At 37.9% G+C, this 15946-nt stretch overlaps 1 protein-coding gene across 1 annotated transcript in view; it reads left to right on the top strand.

Moving 5' to 3' along the window:
- LOC106874480 (zinc finger protein castor homolog 1) overlaps window positions 1–15695 on the top strand; it is a 171015-nt gene extending 155320 nt beyond the window's left edge. Inside the window, exons 6-12 of the mRNA XM_089361126.1 lie at window positions 1030–1194; window positions 2551–2767; window positions 6062–6199; window positions 8178–9000; window positions 10141–10263; window positions 10935–11052; window positions 13326–15695. Of these exons, the coding sequence (XP_089217252.1) occupies window positions 1030–1194; window positions 2551–2767; window positions 6062–6199; window positions 8178–9000; window positions 10141–10263; window positions 10935–11052; window positions 13326–15542 (3801 nt within the window). The 3' untranslated portion in view covers window positions 15543–15695. The remainder of the gene's footprint in view (window positions 1–1029; window positions 1195–2550; window positions 2768–6061; window positions 6200–8177; window positions 9001–10140; window positions 10264–10934; window positions 11053–13325) is intronic.
- The last annotated feature ends 251 nt before the right edge of the window (window positions 15696–15946 follow it).

Genomic DNA, 15946 nt, shown 5'->3' with positions numbered 1-15946 from the left:
ATATATATATATAGATATATATATATATCAAAAATAAAAAAATCTTCTTTAACTCTTCTTCCCTCCCACCCCAGCTAGCCAGTCATACTGTCTCTTAAGACAGTAAAACATTCCTTCAATATACACAAGAGAAAAAGGCCAGGTCAGTTCCTTCTCAATTTTATTCGATTGTCAAAGAATATGTATGAGAATATGTATATGTATATGTATTTTTCCATATGTGTATTTTCATACACTGTTTTTAACAATTTCACCTTAATATGACAATCAGTATGTAACACTACAAAGTTCATACAAAGCTTTATACTTTAAATATATTTTATCATCAAAGAATGTATATATGCATTTTAATACTCAGACTGTTTTTTAACATTTTTTATTATTCTCAAAGACTTTTGATAATCTTTTTCTAAAAAAGTGAAACCGGTTAAGTAAATAAATATTTTTTAAAAATAAGTGCATTTTCAAACCTTCTTTCATATATATTTCCACTCGTACGGTATTCCACAACTTTACTTTATTATATATATATATATATATAGATATAGATATATGTCTATATATATATATATATATATATGTTTGAGCTCAGAGCATTAAAGAGGCCGTGTTTAACCCTTTTCAGCACCCTCTCATACCCAGCCCCTATATTTAGGTATGAGGGGGTGCTGAAAAGTTCCTGGCTTTGGGTAAAAGAAAATACAGTAAGATCAGTTAATTACGATTATATTCAACACACTCTCCTCTCAGATTCACACACTTATTGCAGTGGTCCTTTAGTTTTCCTAAGCCCTGTAAAAGAACTCAGGAGTTCAGACTTCTAACCAGGCCTTTCATAATACCCTTGGAGCCAGGAATTTTCCAACAACCCCTTGTTGATCCCCAAAGGTCATGTAGACCCCAGTTGAGAAATACTAATCTGCTTAAAAATCTGATGCTGATATGACAAGTAATGATATTTCTTATGGGTTGTTTTAAAAATATTTCTTTCATTACAGTCTGTTCTTATTGTGTCTGTATGTTTTACAGGTGTTTTCCAAAAAGGAAGAAATGGTTCGTCACTTTAAATGGCACAAGAAAAGAGATGATTCTCTTCAATATGGTTTCATGCGTTACAGCCCCATGGATAATTGTAGTTCGCTCTACCCAAATTGTTCTCACAACCGACGCCAAACACATTACCACTGTTTGCAGGTAATTTGCTTCCTATTTTTGGTCAAATGACTCTAAGAATCCTCCACCTTACAGTCTCTTCACTACTATTCCAAATGTATTGGGATATAAGAATGTGGGTAAAACAATACAGGCATTGGCACGGTTAGCTGTGTGATTGAAAAGCTTGCTTTCTAACCATGTGATATTGGGCTCAGTCTCACTGTGTGGCACCCTGAGCAAGTGTCCTCTATATGGCCTTGGGCAAACCAAAGTCTTTGAGAATGGATTTGATAGACAGAAATTGAAAGAAGCCTGTCATGTGGTGGGCCTGAACCTGAAACCATGTGGGTTGGAAAGCAAATATTTTAACCATACAGCCATTCCTGTGCCAATTCTAGCCGACATTCTAATAATGGCAGCACCATTATTTATATATAGGAGTTAATTTCTTTTGATCTGTTTACTTAAAATCTCTGATTTTGTTTGAAAAAAGGAGGAAACAAACTATTGAAGCTAAATGTCAATATTTTATGCATCAAACATGTCTTCCCCTTGATTTTTTTAATATCGAAAGGCTGAGTGTCAGCTGTTTGTGCTTCCATTGGTCTGTTTGTTAGGAAAGAAAAGAAGCAAAAAACCTGACCTCATCTCTGCATCAGTTACTAATAAAAAAAGACCAAAAATGAAAAAAACTACTGTAGCAACACTGGTCAATGCTGGAGTCATGTCACAGATTGCAGAACATGAGGTTAAATGATATGAAGTATTTACTTTTTGCAGTCTTTTTTTATTCAAATCTCTTGCAAATTTTGATGTTTACATTCTTGTTAAAGAATAATAAATTTGTACTCTACCAAATGTATGCCCCCGCCCCACACACACACGACACTGGCATGCCGTCGGTTACAATGCTGAGGGTTCCAGTTGATCTGATCAATGAATGGAACAGCCTGCTTGTGAAATTAACGTGCAAGTGGCTGAGTATTCCACAGACGTGCATACCCTTCATGAAGTTCTCAGGGAGATTCAGCATGACACAGAGTGTGATAAGGCTGGCCCTTTGAATTACAGGTACAACTCATTTTTGCCAGCTGAGTGGACTAGAGAATGTGAAATAAAGTGTCTTGTTCAAGGACCCAATGTGTTGCTCTTTTAAGCTGCTTAGACCCAGGTGAGCCTTGACTGAGCAGTGTGTGTGTGTGTGTGTGCACACGCACGTAGGTGTTGATTCAGCCATTCATTGATCAGGAATTCATTAGTAGGAAAGCATGTCTAATCACTCAAATTTTCATCACGTTTGAAGTTTTAGTCTCATTCAGCTTAAAGGGTTTTTCCTTATTTGTAAAGGGTATTTATTGTCTTTAAAAACAAATGCTTTTGCATTTCTTCTTTCAGCAACCATGTGATAAAGTCTACATTAGTACATCTGATGTCCAGATGCACGCCAACTACCATCGAAAAGATTCTGCTATCATTCAGGAAGGTTTCCAACGATTCCGAGCCACCGAGGACTGCGGCACTCCCAGCTGTTCATTCTACGGACAACGCACAACACACTTCCATTGTCGGCGTTCAGATTGTAAATACACGTTCAAAAACAAAGCTGATATGGGTGAGTGAGGTCTGATATTGCTCCCTAGACTTTGGTGTGAGGGTGGTTTTATTTGAAAGGGAACTGGTTACTATGACAACAAACAGCTGCAGTTGTATGTCTATCCATGATCAACACACTTTGGGTTTTTTTTCACTTTGCTCTGCATACCTGTTGTGCATTATTAAAGATTGAAGTTCTCTAGTCTTTCACCAATTAGCAAACGAGTTTTGTGGTTTGCAGTCTTCCCAGTAGTTTCCTTCTTAACTTCCTAACATCCATTATTATTCAGATGTTTTGTATTCTTTAATTCTTTTGTTTTTACTTGTTTTTAGTCATTGGACTGTGGCCATGCTGGGGCACCACCTTGAAAAGTTCAGTTGAACAAATCAACCCCGGAGCTTATTTTTTGAGTCTGATCGAGTCATATTCTATCAGTCTCTTTTGCTGACTGCTAAGTTATGTGGACTAAATAAACAACACTGTCAAGTGGTGGGGAGACCAGCACAAAGGCACACATACACACACACACACATATATATATATATATATATGCATGTATGCATGCACACACACATGCATGCATGCATACCTACACACATACAGATGGACATGCGCACATGCACATGGTAGTCTTCCATACAGTTCTAGTCTATCAAATCCACTCACATGGCATTGGTCTATCCAGAACTACAGTAGAAGACACTCGTCCAAGGTGCTGTGTGGTGTAACTGAACCTAAAACCACATGTTCATGAAGCAAACATCTTAACCACACTTGTGTTCCTGTACCATTATGGAATGAGGAGCATCCATTTGCACCATTTCTATTTCAAAAAACCATGAATTGTTTCTTTACTTTTAGCATCCAATGTCCATTTATCATATGAACAGAGAGCTATTGAAATTACTTCTCTTAACCTGTTAACTTTTAAACCAGCCATATTTGGTCTAAATATTCTACCTGTTCTATGTTCAGACCAGCCAGATTTAGCCTCTCACACCTACTCAACAGTCATCATCATCATCATCATTTAATGTCTGTTTTCCATGCTGGCATGGGTTGGACGGTTTGACTGAAAACTGATAAGCTGGGGAGCTGCACCAGGTTCCAGTCAGATTTGGCAAGGTTTCTACAGCTGGATGCCCTTCCTAATGCCAACCACTCCAAGGTGCTTTTTACGTGCCACCAACATGGATACCAGTTATGAAATAGCGGTATCAACCACAACTACGATCTTACTTGGCTTGACAGGTCTTCTCAAGCACGGTATATTACCAACAGTGTTATTCTAAAACTAAACAATGAGACCATTGAAATCTCTGAACAATGAGATGATGTATGATTAATTGAAAATAACGGTGAATAAATAAGCATTTAACGTCTGTCTTCCAGGCTGGCATTAATTGGATTGTTTCACACGAGTTAGTGAGTGAGAGGGTCTCACCAAGCTCCCCTGTCTATTTTGGGTGTGGGTTTTACAGCTGGATGCCCTTCCTGATGCCAACCACATTACAGAGTAGGCACAACTGGTTTCTTTCAGTTTCCATCTGCCAAACCCACTCACAAGTCTTTGGTTAACCTAGATCTCTAGAAGAAAACATTTGCCCAAGGTGCCACACAGTGAGACTGAACCCAGAACCATGTGGTTGGAAAGCAAGCTTCCTCCCACACAGCCATGCTTGCATTTATAAAATTGTTCTGTTTTTTTTACAAAATAAAAAAAAAACTGATTTGCATTTATTTCATTTATTTTGGTTTTTCTTTACATTTTAAACTTAATTTAATTTTAGTATTTTTAAATGAATTATATTTTTAAAACAGAATTAAGATTTTAATGTCAAAGTAATGAGTTTATCGTCTGTTAACGCTTAGTTAGAAGGAAAATCTGTGGTTGATTAAATTACTCGTTTATTTATTAGTACTAATTAGGTTGGTGTGGTGGGTGCTTTGTGTGTGTGTGTGTGTGCGTGCATGTGTGCATGTGTGTGTGCATGCACGCATGCATGTGTGAGTGTGTGTGTGTGTGAATGAGTGTGTGTGTGTGAATGAGTGTGAGTGTGTGAATGAGTGTATGTGTGTGTATGTGGGGTAGGGGTTGTGGCAGTTGCAGTGGTGATTAGCAACAGAAGTGGTAGTTTTTTTCATATTTATCCATTTCTCTTAATGTTCTGATTTCAAATCTTGCCAAGGTCAACTTTTGCCATTTTCATCTTTTCGGGGCCATGAGAAATCAAGTAGTTTTGGTTAGCCTCAGGTCAGCCCTGACTGAGTAAAAATAATCCAGACACGACTATCACCATTAATGTTTAATGTCCACTTTCCCATGCTTGTGTGGGTGAGACAGAATTCGTTAAAGCAGATTTTCTTCAGCTGGATGCTTCACCTCTCACCAACCCTCGCCTATTTTCAAACAAGGTAATATTTCTCCTTGATTAGATATTTCATATGGAAAGCTGGGAATAGGCATTGCTTGTTTGACAGTGATGGTCATTTGGAGCCATCATACACCGCCAAGATAAGTGTACACACACTTACATTTATATACACTTATACACACACACACATACATGCTTATAAAGCATTTGTCAGCTTGGGTCAGTGGAGGCGCAATGGCCCAGTGGTTAGGGCAGCAGACTCACGGTCATAGGATCGCGGTTTCAATTCCCAGGCCGGGCGTTGTGAGTGTTTATTGAGTGAAAACACCTAAAGCTCCACGAGGCTCCGGCAGGGGATGGTGGTGGTGAACCCTGCTGTACTCTTTCCCCACAACTTTCTCTCACTCTTTCTTCCTGTTTCTGTTGTTGTGCCTGTAATTCAAAGGGTCAGCCTTGTCACACTGCGTCACGCTGAATATCCCCGAGAACTACATTAAGGGTACACGTGTCTGTGGAGTGCTCAGCCACTTGCACGTTAATTTCACGAGCAGGCTGTTCCATTGATCGGATCAACTGGAACCCTCGACGTCGTAAGCGACGGAGTGCCAACAGCAACAGCAGCTTGGGTCTATTGTAGAAGACACCCAAAGTGTCACACAGTGGGATGGAACCTGATCTTACATGGTTTGGAAGCAAGAACCACACAGCTTCCTGTGTATTTTATTCAGACACAATGTGACCTTGATAGGATTTGAACTCAGAATGCAAAAAAAACCACAAGAATTTCTGTAAGGCGTTTGTCACATGGTCTTACAATTCTACCACTTGACCATACTACAACACATAGCTCTCTTTATGTGCTATGCCTATCTTACAAGGTGTCAGAAATCATACATACATATATATTTTTATTTAATTCTTTTGTTTTTCTTTCCAGAAAAACACAAGAGCTACCACCAGAAAGATGAACTGCTGGGACGGGATGGTTTCAAGAAATTTATGAAGTATGAACACTGCAAGTTCTCTCAATGTCGTTTTTCTAAAGTCAGCAATCACATCCACTGTATCAGACCTGGTCAGTAATATTAACACACCCTCTCTCTCTCTCTCTCTCACACACACACACACGCACGCTGTTCTACCGATGTCTGTTATAGGCTATGGGCTGTGGCATATGTTAAGTTTTTATCTATATCATTATGTGTGGGCTTCTGTGTGTGTATGTGTTTGTTTAAAAGTTAATTTTATTCTGTTACATCCATTGTTTGTGCTTTGCTTTATCCATAGAACCAATCTAATGGATATATATATATATATATGTGTGTGTGTGTGTGTGTGTCTATGGTCTGATCAATAAGTATCCAGACTGTTGCTATAGTAACGAAACTAAAGGACACAGAGTGAAGCTGCTTGGCACAGATTGACCTTCAATACAGGAAGGTGTGTAGTGTGTGATCGTTCCATTGACAATGACAGGGAAAGTTGAGCAGAGAATCTGCATCAAATTTTGCCAAAAGCTTTGTGATACCTGCTCAGAGGCCAACACAAAGTTTTCAAAAAGTTTTCATCGTTCTTAACACAATCAAGGAGATCTTGTACAACTGAAACCTGAGTGAGTTTTTGGTTAGCTGAAAGCAATTTTTGCATAAACTTTGCAGACACGCATCTCATACCCAAATCTTCAGTGATAATGGACTGAACTGAACCATAACTGATCTACACATTCTCTGATAACTCATGGATGGTGATTCAATGATTTCCTCTCACAGCTACATGCACATCTATGATGTTTTTCTCAGTTCTGCTTGTTCCAGGTCTCCCAGAACGTTTCTCAATATCAATATTTTCGGCCATCTTGGAAAGATCTGAACCACCCGTACACTTGTGTGTGGCTCATACACTCCTCTCCATACACTTTCTGAAACTTTGCTTAGGCCTCTGAGCTGGTATCGCCTTGACAACTTTCTCTGTCTTTGTCAATGTGACAATCACATGTTACACATGTTCCTTCCAAGCACTGCTGTAAACGACATGTTACACATGTTCCTTCCAAGCACTGCTGTAAACAGAAGAAGTGAGCTACAATGTTAAAACTTAGTGCACATGCACAGTAGAGTTTAAGGTCAATCTTTGCCAAACGGCTTCACTCTGCCTGCTTTAGCTTTGTTACTATGGCCACAGTCCAGATACATATTGATCTCGTCTCCTTTCCAGTTCGTTGCTTCACAGCGTCCAGCACATATATTTTTTTCACGTCTGGCCGTATAACCTTTTTTGTTTGTTCTCACTGTTTCGTTTTCCTGTTTTGTTTTCTGTCCGCCACTACATTCCTCCAGGATAGAAATTTAATTTGAATTGAATTTAATTTAAATTTAATTTGTGGTCGGTGGGAAGAGCCATTTTAACGATGCGTCCTGCCCTACACTTCGAAACGCCTGTGTTAGAATGGGGGCAGCTGATGAAGGAGATTTTCTCTATGTGGCCCGTGTGTTTTCTGTACTCGTTTATCATTTTGTCTACGTTTTGTTTACAATGTCCTGTACCCAGATATGCATCTATACATACAAGTAGATGTAAGTATGTACATACATGTACGTATATATGCATATACTCATTTATTATTTGTATTACATGTATATATATATATATATATATATATATATAATATAAATACCAGTGAGAAGATATAATCAAAATGTTTTAAGATATGTGTGTGTGTGGGGGGGGGGGGGGTAGAATTTCAATTGTTTCATGATACCATTGTAATTTTCACAGCTGTTTCAACAGTTAAATTCGCAAACACTATCAACCATATATTTAAGTATTTCATATAAAGATATTTTCTTGTGCTTAAAAATTAATTCAATATATTAAAGTACATACATACCTTGTGTGTGTGTGTGTGTGTGTGTGTGTGTTTCATTTTATGGAATTTAGCAGTTGTATGTTTGAACTCTTAAGCAAGTTTTCCAGCTTATACTTTGTTTGCACTTATTTTATTTCATATTGTTTACTTACTTTTTTTTTTGTTCCTTCCATGGCCATCCGTCAAGATTGCAATTATATCCTGCATTCTACTGCCCAACTTTACTCACACAAGCGAAGACACGAACGCCGTGACTTTGAAAATGCATATCGCCGTTTCCAAGAGGTGCGCCATAACAAAGTGGCGGCAGTAGATTTGAGCAGCAATCAGAAGGCGCCATCTCTTGCCGAAGCAGGACCCGGCACTGAGGCTGAAACAGGTCTTGGAGGAGGTGGAGAAGCAGCTAGTGACAAATCCAGTACAGATGTGACAACCACGCCAAGTATTTCTTCATCCTCCTCTGTGGTACCATCTCAAAAATCCTCGCTGACTGCAATGGTTAATAATAATAATAATAATAATAATAATAATAATAATAATAATAATAATAATAATAATGGCAGTGGTAGTAGCTTGGACAAATCAATCTTATCAAATTCTTTGTGTCTTAAAACTGCTTCTTCGAACATATCTCTAGAGACTAATATCAAAAGTATAAAGAAAGAAGCCAAAATTGAAGAAGATTTCAGTTATATGGATGAGAAACGGCATCCACCTCAGTTTCAGTCTTTCCGTCAAGACTCTGCATCTCCCAAGGACGATGATTCCGGTTGCAACATGGCGGTTTCTTGTGCAGAACCTTCTGGAACACTGGCCATGAGGGCTTCCAAACTCAGTGGAGATTCTTTGAACAACTCTCTCAACCTACTGATTCCAGTGAACTGTGCCAAGTCGGAACTTTACACCAGCCATCTTGTCCTCAACATGAACAGCAATTCTGTTAATGTTGGACAGGTGAGAGCTGGGGATAGGAGAGACAAGGATGAAAACTGGAAAACCTATCTGAAAAGGTGAGGCATAGTTTGTCATCATCATCATCACCACCATCATTGACATCATCATCATTGTCTTTGTCATTATCATCACCATCACCACTGTTACTCTCATCATTGTTGCCATTATCATCTTTGTCATCATTGTCTTTGTCATCATCATCATCATCATCATCATCTTCGTCATCATCGTCATCACTATCATCATTATCATCAAATTTTTTTTATTGTCATTGCTACCATTATCATTGTTGCTAGCATCATCATCATCATAAGTATCATCATTGCCATCAATCTTATCATCACCATTTTCATCCCCAACACCACCATCACCACCACCATCATTATCATCACTACCATTGTCAACCATTTTTTTAATACAATAATTTTGTCTTTCATGAAACAGTTAAGAGGACACAGTCACACCTTATACAATAAACATCATCAACACATCTTTGTTCTCTATGTATTTAAACTAAATATTTCTCTCGAATCCTTCATGATCAATGTGCTTATATATATATATGTTTTCTTTTCTTTTCTTTTACTTGTTTCAGTCATTTGATCTCTGACAACTATATCCAGCCTAGTGGCCTTAATTTCTCTATCTGTGTGTATTGGCATATACCATAGTATGGTTGCTTTACTCCATATATATATATATATATGTATATATGACAGGCTTCTTTCAGTTTCCGCCTACCAAATCCACTCACAAGGCTTTGGTCAGTCTGAAGCTATAGTAGAAGACACTTGCCCAAGGTGCCATGCAGTGGGACTGAACCTGGAACCATGTGGTTGGGAAGCAAGCTTCTTACCACACACCCACCCCTATATATATATATATATATATATATCATCATCATCATCATCGTTTAACGTCCGTTTTCCATGCTGACATGGGTTGGACGATTTGACTGAGTACTGGTGAAACCGGATAGCTACACCAGGCTCCAATCTGATTTGGCAGAGTTTCTACAGCTGGAAGCTCTTCCTAACGCCAACCACTCCGAGAATGTAGTATATATATGTATATGTATATATATGTGTATATATATATATTATATATATATATATATATATATATATATATATATGTATGTATGTATGTATTTGCTAGTATGTTATTTAATCTGTTATGTTCTGTAATCCGTCCAGGTATACTGCAAATGATCCCTGTAACCCACGCTGTGACTATCTCTACAAGGACCATTACCATTGTCAAGTGCTTGGTTGTACAGTGATGTATCGCTCGAAAGACGGAGTACGCGAACATGCCAGGTCTCTTTTTGGTTTCCTTTTATTTATGAAACTGTTTTTACTTTGCTGTGTGTGTGTTTGTGTGGTGAAAGTGGGTTATTGTAATCAGTTTGCAAATAGAGTCTTTCTGGCTGATAACATTAAGTAGATGACATAACAATATCTTGAGCGTATTTCATGGTCTTCTAATTTTGATATCTATAAAAGTTTGATAAATGTTTCTGGTGATTGTGAGTGGCTTCTTTCAGTTTCCATCTACCAGGTCCATTCACCAGGCTTTTCTTGGCCCAAGGCCATAGTACAACACATGTACCCAGAGTGCTGCCACACAGTGGGATGGAACCCAGAACAATGCGGTTGAGAAGCAAACTTCTTATCTGCACAGCTATGCATGTACCTAAGCAATAGGTGCAGGCATGGCTGTGTGGTTAAAAAGCTTGCTTCCCAACCAATTGGTCTCAGGTTCAATCTCACAGTGTGGCACTTTTGGCAAGTGTTTTTTTTTCCATTCTTGCATGGTTAGTTGGGGGGTCTCTTCATCATTTATTATTGTATTCTTTTACCATTTCCTTCAAAGCTATTCAGCATCCTGAGATCAACTTTTACAGTCCTTTCTTCTGTCTTCCTCTTCCTCACTCTGGTGACACCATCTTTGGCTTTTTCTTTTTCTTAATTCTGAATTTCTCTTTTAGATTCCATGAACTCCAAGACCATATCACATCGAACTGCTACATCTTGTACAAATCTAATGAGCCATGTCTACAGAAGTGCGAGTTCAATTTGAAGGAGAAGCACTTTCATTGCCAATATGTAAGTTTTTTTTATATTTGTGGACTATTTGTATTATATTCATGATGGTGGTGGTGATGGTGGTGTTGGTGATGGCAGTGGTGGTGGTGGTGATGGACAGACAAGGTATTAAGGTGGTGGTTGTGTTGGTGGAGGGTATTGGTACAAAGTCCCTATTCCTGATGCTGGAATAGGTACCCCTTGTACTTGACTATTACTTATTATGGTGATCCATGGAATGGGAAAAAATGCAAATATGACCTTAACAGGATGTGAATTATTAAATAGCTAGTAATGTGGTAATATAGAAATTAGAATAATTAGTAAAATAGTAATTAAAATAATTAGTTATAACGATTTATTATATTAATAATTGATTTGAAGGTATAACTTCTGTGATTTAGAGACATGCTTCCCAACCATGTGATTTTGGCTTCAGTCCCCTTAATAATCATAATAATAATAAAATAATAATAATGCCAACACTATGGAATAACAGTAAAAAAAAGATGGTATAGGCACACGCCAGAAAAAGTCACAGAAAATGAGAAAGCAACCATACTATGGGATATGCCAATACACAGAGATAGAGAAAGTAAGGCAAATAGACCAGATATAGTTGTCAAAGATCATGAAGGAAAAAAATGCTTTCTAATTGATGTATCAATACCAGCAGATGACACCGTTTCCCTAAAAGAAATGGAAAAACTTTCAAAATACAAAGACCTGGAAATAGAGGTAACTTGAATGTGGAATCTAAAAACAGAAACAATTCCTACCATTAGGTATGATAAAAAAAATAGTCAAACAAATACATAAGAAAAATACCAGGACTTACAAATATATATATAACATACAGAAAATTGCACTACTGAGCACTGCACACATCCTACGCAAAACACTTTCAATACAGTAACCATAAAAGCATCACAGCAAACCACAGCACATACCCAAGGCACGCAGAGCTGTGCTCGGTAGTGAAGTGAAAGCACGTTATTAAAATAAGGCTACTGAATGATAATAATAATAATCCTTTCTACTAAAGGCACAAGGCCTGAAAGTTTGAGGGAAGGGACTAGCCAATTACATTGACCGCAGTGTTTCACTGATACTTAATTTATTGACCGCGAAAGGATGAAAAGCAAAGTCGACCTCAGCGGTGTTTGAACTCAGAATATAAAGACGGATGGAATGCCACTAAGCATTTTGCCTGGCCTGCTAATGATTCTGCCAGCTCACTGCCTTAATAATGATGATGATGAGACAATGTTTTTAAATTTTTGGCGCAAGGCCAGCAATTTCGGGGAAGGGGCTAAGTGTTGGTTACATTGACCCCCAGTGCTCAACTGGTACTTATTTTATCCCCCCAAAAAAGGATGAAAGGCAAAGTTGACAGCAGTGGAATTTGAACTCAAAACATAAAGATGAAATGTCACTAAGCATTTTGTCAGGCATGCTAATGATTTTGCCACTTTGCTGCCTTAATAATAATAATAATAATAATAATAATAAAAATAAAAATAAAAATAAATAAATAAATAAATAAATAATAATAATACAGCAACAACAACATTAACAACAAACGGACAAAAAGTTACAAAATAATAGACCAAATATAACAATTATAGATGAGGAAAAGTGAAGTTGCTTGCTTATCGACCCATCATTTCCATTTGGTTCCAAGATTGTAAAGAAAGAGAAAGTAAAACAAAGAAAATACAAGCCCTTAAAATTTGAAATAGGAAGAATTTGAAGCATGTGGACAGTAAAGGTTGTGCCTATAATAATTGGTGCTTTGGAACAGTAAGCCAAAATGTAGACAAATGGCTGAAGGAGATTGAAATAGAATACCCGGTAGAGCTCCTTCAGTAAGTTTGTCTCTTAGGGACAGCAAGGATTATCAGGAGGGTTCTAAGAACTTGAAAGACTGCTGAAAATTTGTGGATACCTAAGGTTACAGATAGTAACCTGCTATCCACATGAATCCTACCAGGAATAAGACCAAACCTGAGGCAAACCAAATAATAATTTCTTCATTTGTCTGCTGAAGACAATTAGATCCATCATATATGTATACAAAATATTAAATGTTAAGGCTGGGATCTTACAAAACTCTGAGGAATTAGACAAAAGTTGCATAAAATGAAGTAGGGTGTTTGTCAGGAACATTATGCAAATAGTAATTATAATAATTCTTTATTTGCACAAGGTTGGGTGAGGGGACATTTAATATAATCATATTCTGTCTTGTTCTTTTGTTTAATATCATAAATATTTGGGTTTTTTTCTTTCAGTCTGCCTGCAACTTCAGCACGTCTTACTCTGATGCTAGTTTTGCAAGACTTGAACATTACCAGCTCCAACACAACCCCCAAGTGACGGCCAGTAAGTTAAAGCTATCCTTAGTGAAGTATGACCTCGATGCCACGAGACCCCGGCGGGGACGGCCCCCCAAATATTCCCGCATTGACATATCACCTGTTACCAAATTTGAACCCATGCATTCAGAACACTTCAAAATATTCAGCGAAGAACAAAATGGTTTTGTGAGTGGCCTTCAAAATAACCTGACAACATCAACAACAACAACAACAGCAACATCATCATCGATAACTGACAGTTACAAGGTTTACAAGGCTGGGCAAAATTGTCTTGACAAACTGTGTTTATATTTTATGAAGGAACATTATCACTGTACAAAACCCCGCTGTCACCATGCTACAGACCGATTGGATGTCCTCAATTTGCACATCAAGGATTTTCACAGTTTTGTTAACATACTGGAGGGCTTTCAGTTCTTCGACCACAATGTAGATTGCCGATACAATCACTGTCATTATAACAAAGCAAACAAACATTTCCATTGCACTCGACCACATTGTGATTATTCTTTTGTTAGACACAGCACTATGGTTCAGCATGATAAGAAGCACCAAAATCACTCCTCGAACAACAACGATAACAAAAACAACAACAACTACAACAACACATGCACTAATACCAAACTCACCACTTACGTTCCAATCATGCCAGCCGTTTCAAAAGTAGCCATTCAACCTTCTTCAACTAAAGCAGTGATCAAATCATCTGGGATATTTTATCCTTTATCTACAATTCCTACCAGCCAGCCATATCCAGTTACCATTCCGTCACAGACCTTGGTGTCAAACAGTAGTAACCTTACTAATCCCAGAGTAAATATCAGCATTCCTCTTATCAGTGAGATTAGTTCTCTGAGTTGCAGTTCTGCTGAGACATCTGGGAGTTCTTCTTGTAATGATGTTCCTTCTTTACCATTTCTCTTACAGCAGAAGAAGATTGAAAGTACATCTCAATGTCAAAACTGGGACAGCATCAGGACCCAAATACATTTTTCGGTGTATCAAAATTGTGGCCGTCCTTTCTGCAAGCTCAAGAAAAAAGACCATTACCATTGTCTTCAGTGTAACCAAGCATTTTCTGAGTGTGCCCGATTGCAGTATCACTTGAGCAGGCATGGGCTCAAGTTCCTTTCTAATGTAGTTAAACCCCCACTGTTAGAGAATTTGCCAACTGACTTGTCTGACGATGGGAATAGCAACTTCAGTATTAATTCCAAACATGTGAAGAACTTTACTGAAGAAGCAGAAACCTTGGATGAAGAAAAAGCCTCATCTTTCTCCACTGGATTAAATAATCCTGTGAAAATATCATCTGATTTGGATTCAAGGCTGACAACAGGTTGTCACATGGATCGAAGATCTCCCAGTATGTGTTCCGGAATGAATTCTTTTGGTGAGAGTATTCCAACAGAGAGGTCAGAAATTGACCAAGAGAATGATGACAATTCCTTGTATTTAGACAGTTCTCACAGGAAACGGAAAGCAAGTGGAAGTGAAGAATTTGAAGACGAAGTAACAGTGAACAGGAAACAGCCTCATCTCATGATGCCGTCCGAAACTGAAACCTGTAATACCAGTGCCCTTACTACTTACCGAGCGGAAGGAGTACCAGAAGGTTACATTCGAATAAGATATAATGAAGACTGTAAATATCAACGGTGTACATACAAACACATGGTAACGCACTTCCATTGTCGACGGCAGGATTGTGGCTATGGTTTTAGTGATCGTTCACGGATCGTTCAACACAAGTTGCGACATGAACGGATCGACAGCATTATTGGGGAAGATTTTAAGCAGTTCCGAGCAAGTCTCTCATGCCAGTACCACAAGTGCCAATATGATGCGAAATCTTCGCATTACCATTGTCTGAAATGTGACTTTGTTTGCACAGACACAACCAAAGTTACGGCACACCGCAAGCATCATGTTAAGATGGAGACAATAGCATCTCATGGGTTCCAAAAGTTTGTCGGCAGTGAAGGATGCAGTGTGCCGTCCTGTACTTCATATAAGAAGCAAACACACTACCACTGCATGCAAGACGATTGCAACTTTGCTGTTCTTGGTTTGTCACAGATGACATCGCACAAAGTCAAACACCTCACTGAATCAGCTAACTTATATTAAACAATCACATTTTAGTTGTACAACTACAACAATGATGACGATCATATTAATAATAATGATAATAATAATAATAATAATAATAATAATAATAATAATAATAATAATAAAAATGAAAATAACACCAATAATAGCAACAATGATAATAATCCTTTCTTTATTGGTTAAGAAGCAAAAAAAAAATTAATAATAATAATAATAATAACAGTCCTTTCTGCTGTAGGCACACGGCCTGAAATTTTTGGGGAGGGGTTAAGTCAATTATATTGGCCCCAGTACTCCACTGGTACTTAATTTATCAAATCCCTGAAAGAATGAAAGGTAAAGTCGTCCGACAGATAAACATACATACATGTAGCTGTATGACACTGTATGCATAATATTGTATGTGTGGGTATACATACATG

This window comes from Octopus bimaculoides, chromosome 12, assembly GCF_046866305.1.
Source record: "Octopus bimaculoides isolate indiv1 chromosome 12, ASM4686630v1, whole genome shotgun sequence".
Taxonomy (NCBI): Eukaryota; Metazoa; Mollusca; class Cephalopoda; order Octopoda; family Octopodidae; genus Octopus; species Octopus bimaculoides.
This window is presented reverse-complemented; position numbering and strand designations above follow the sequence as displayed.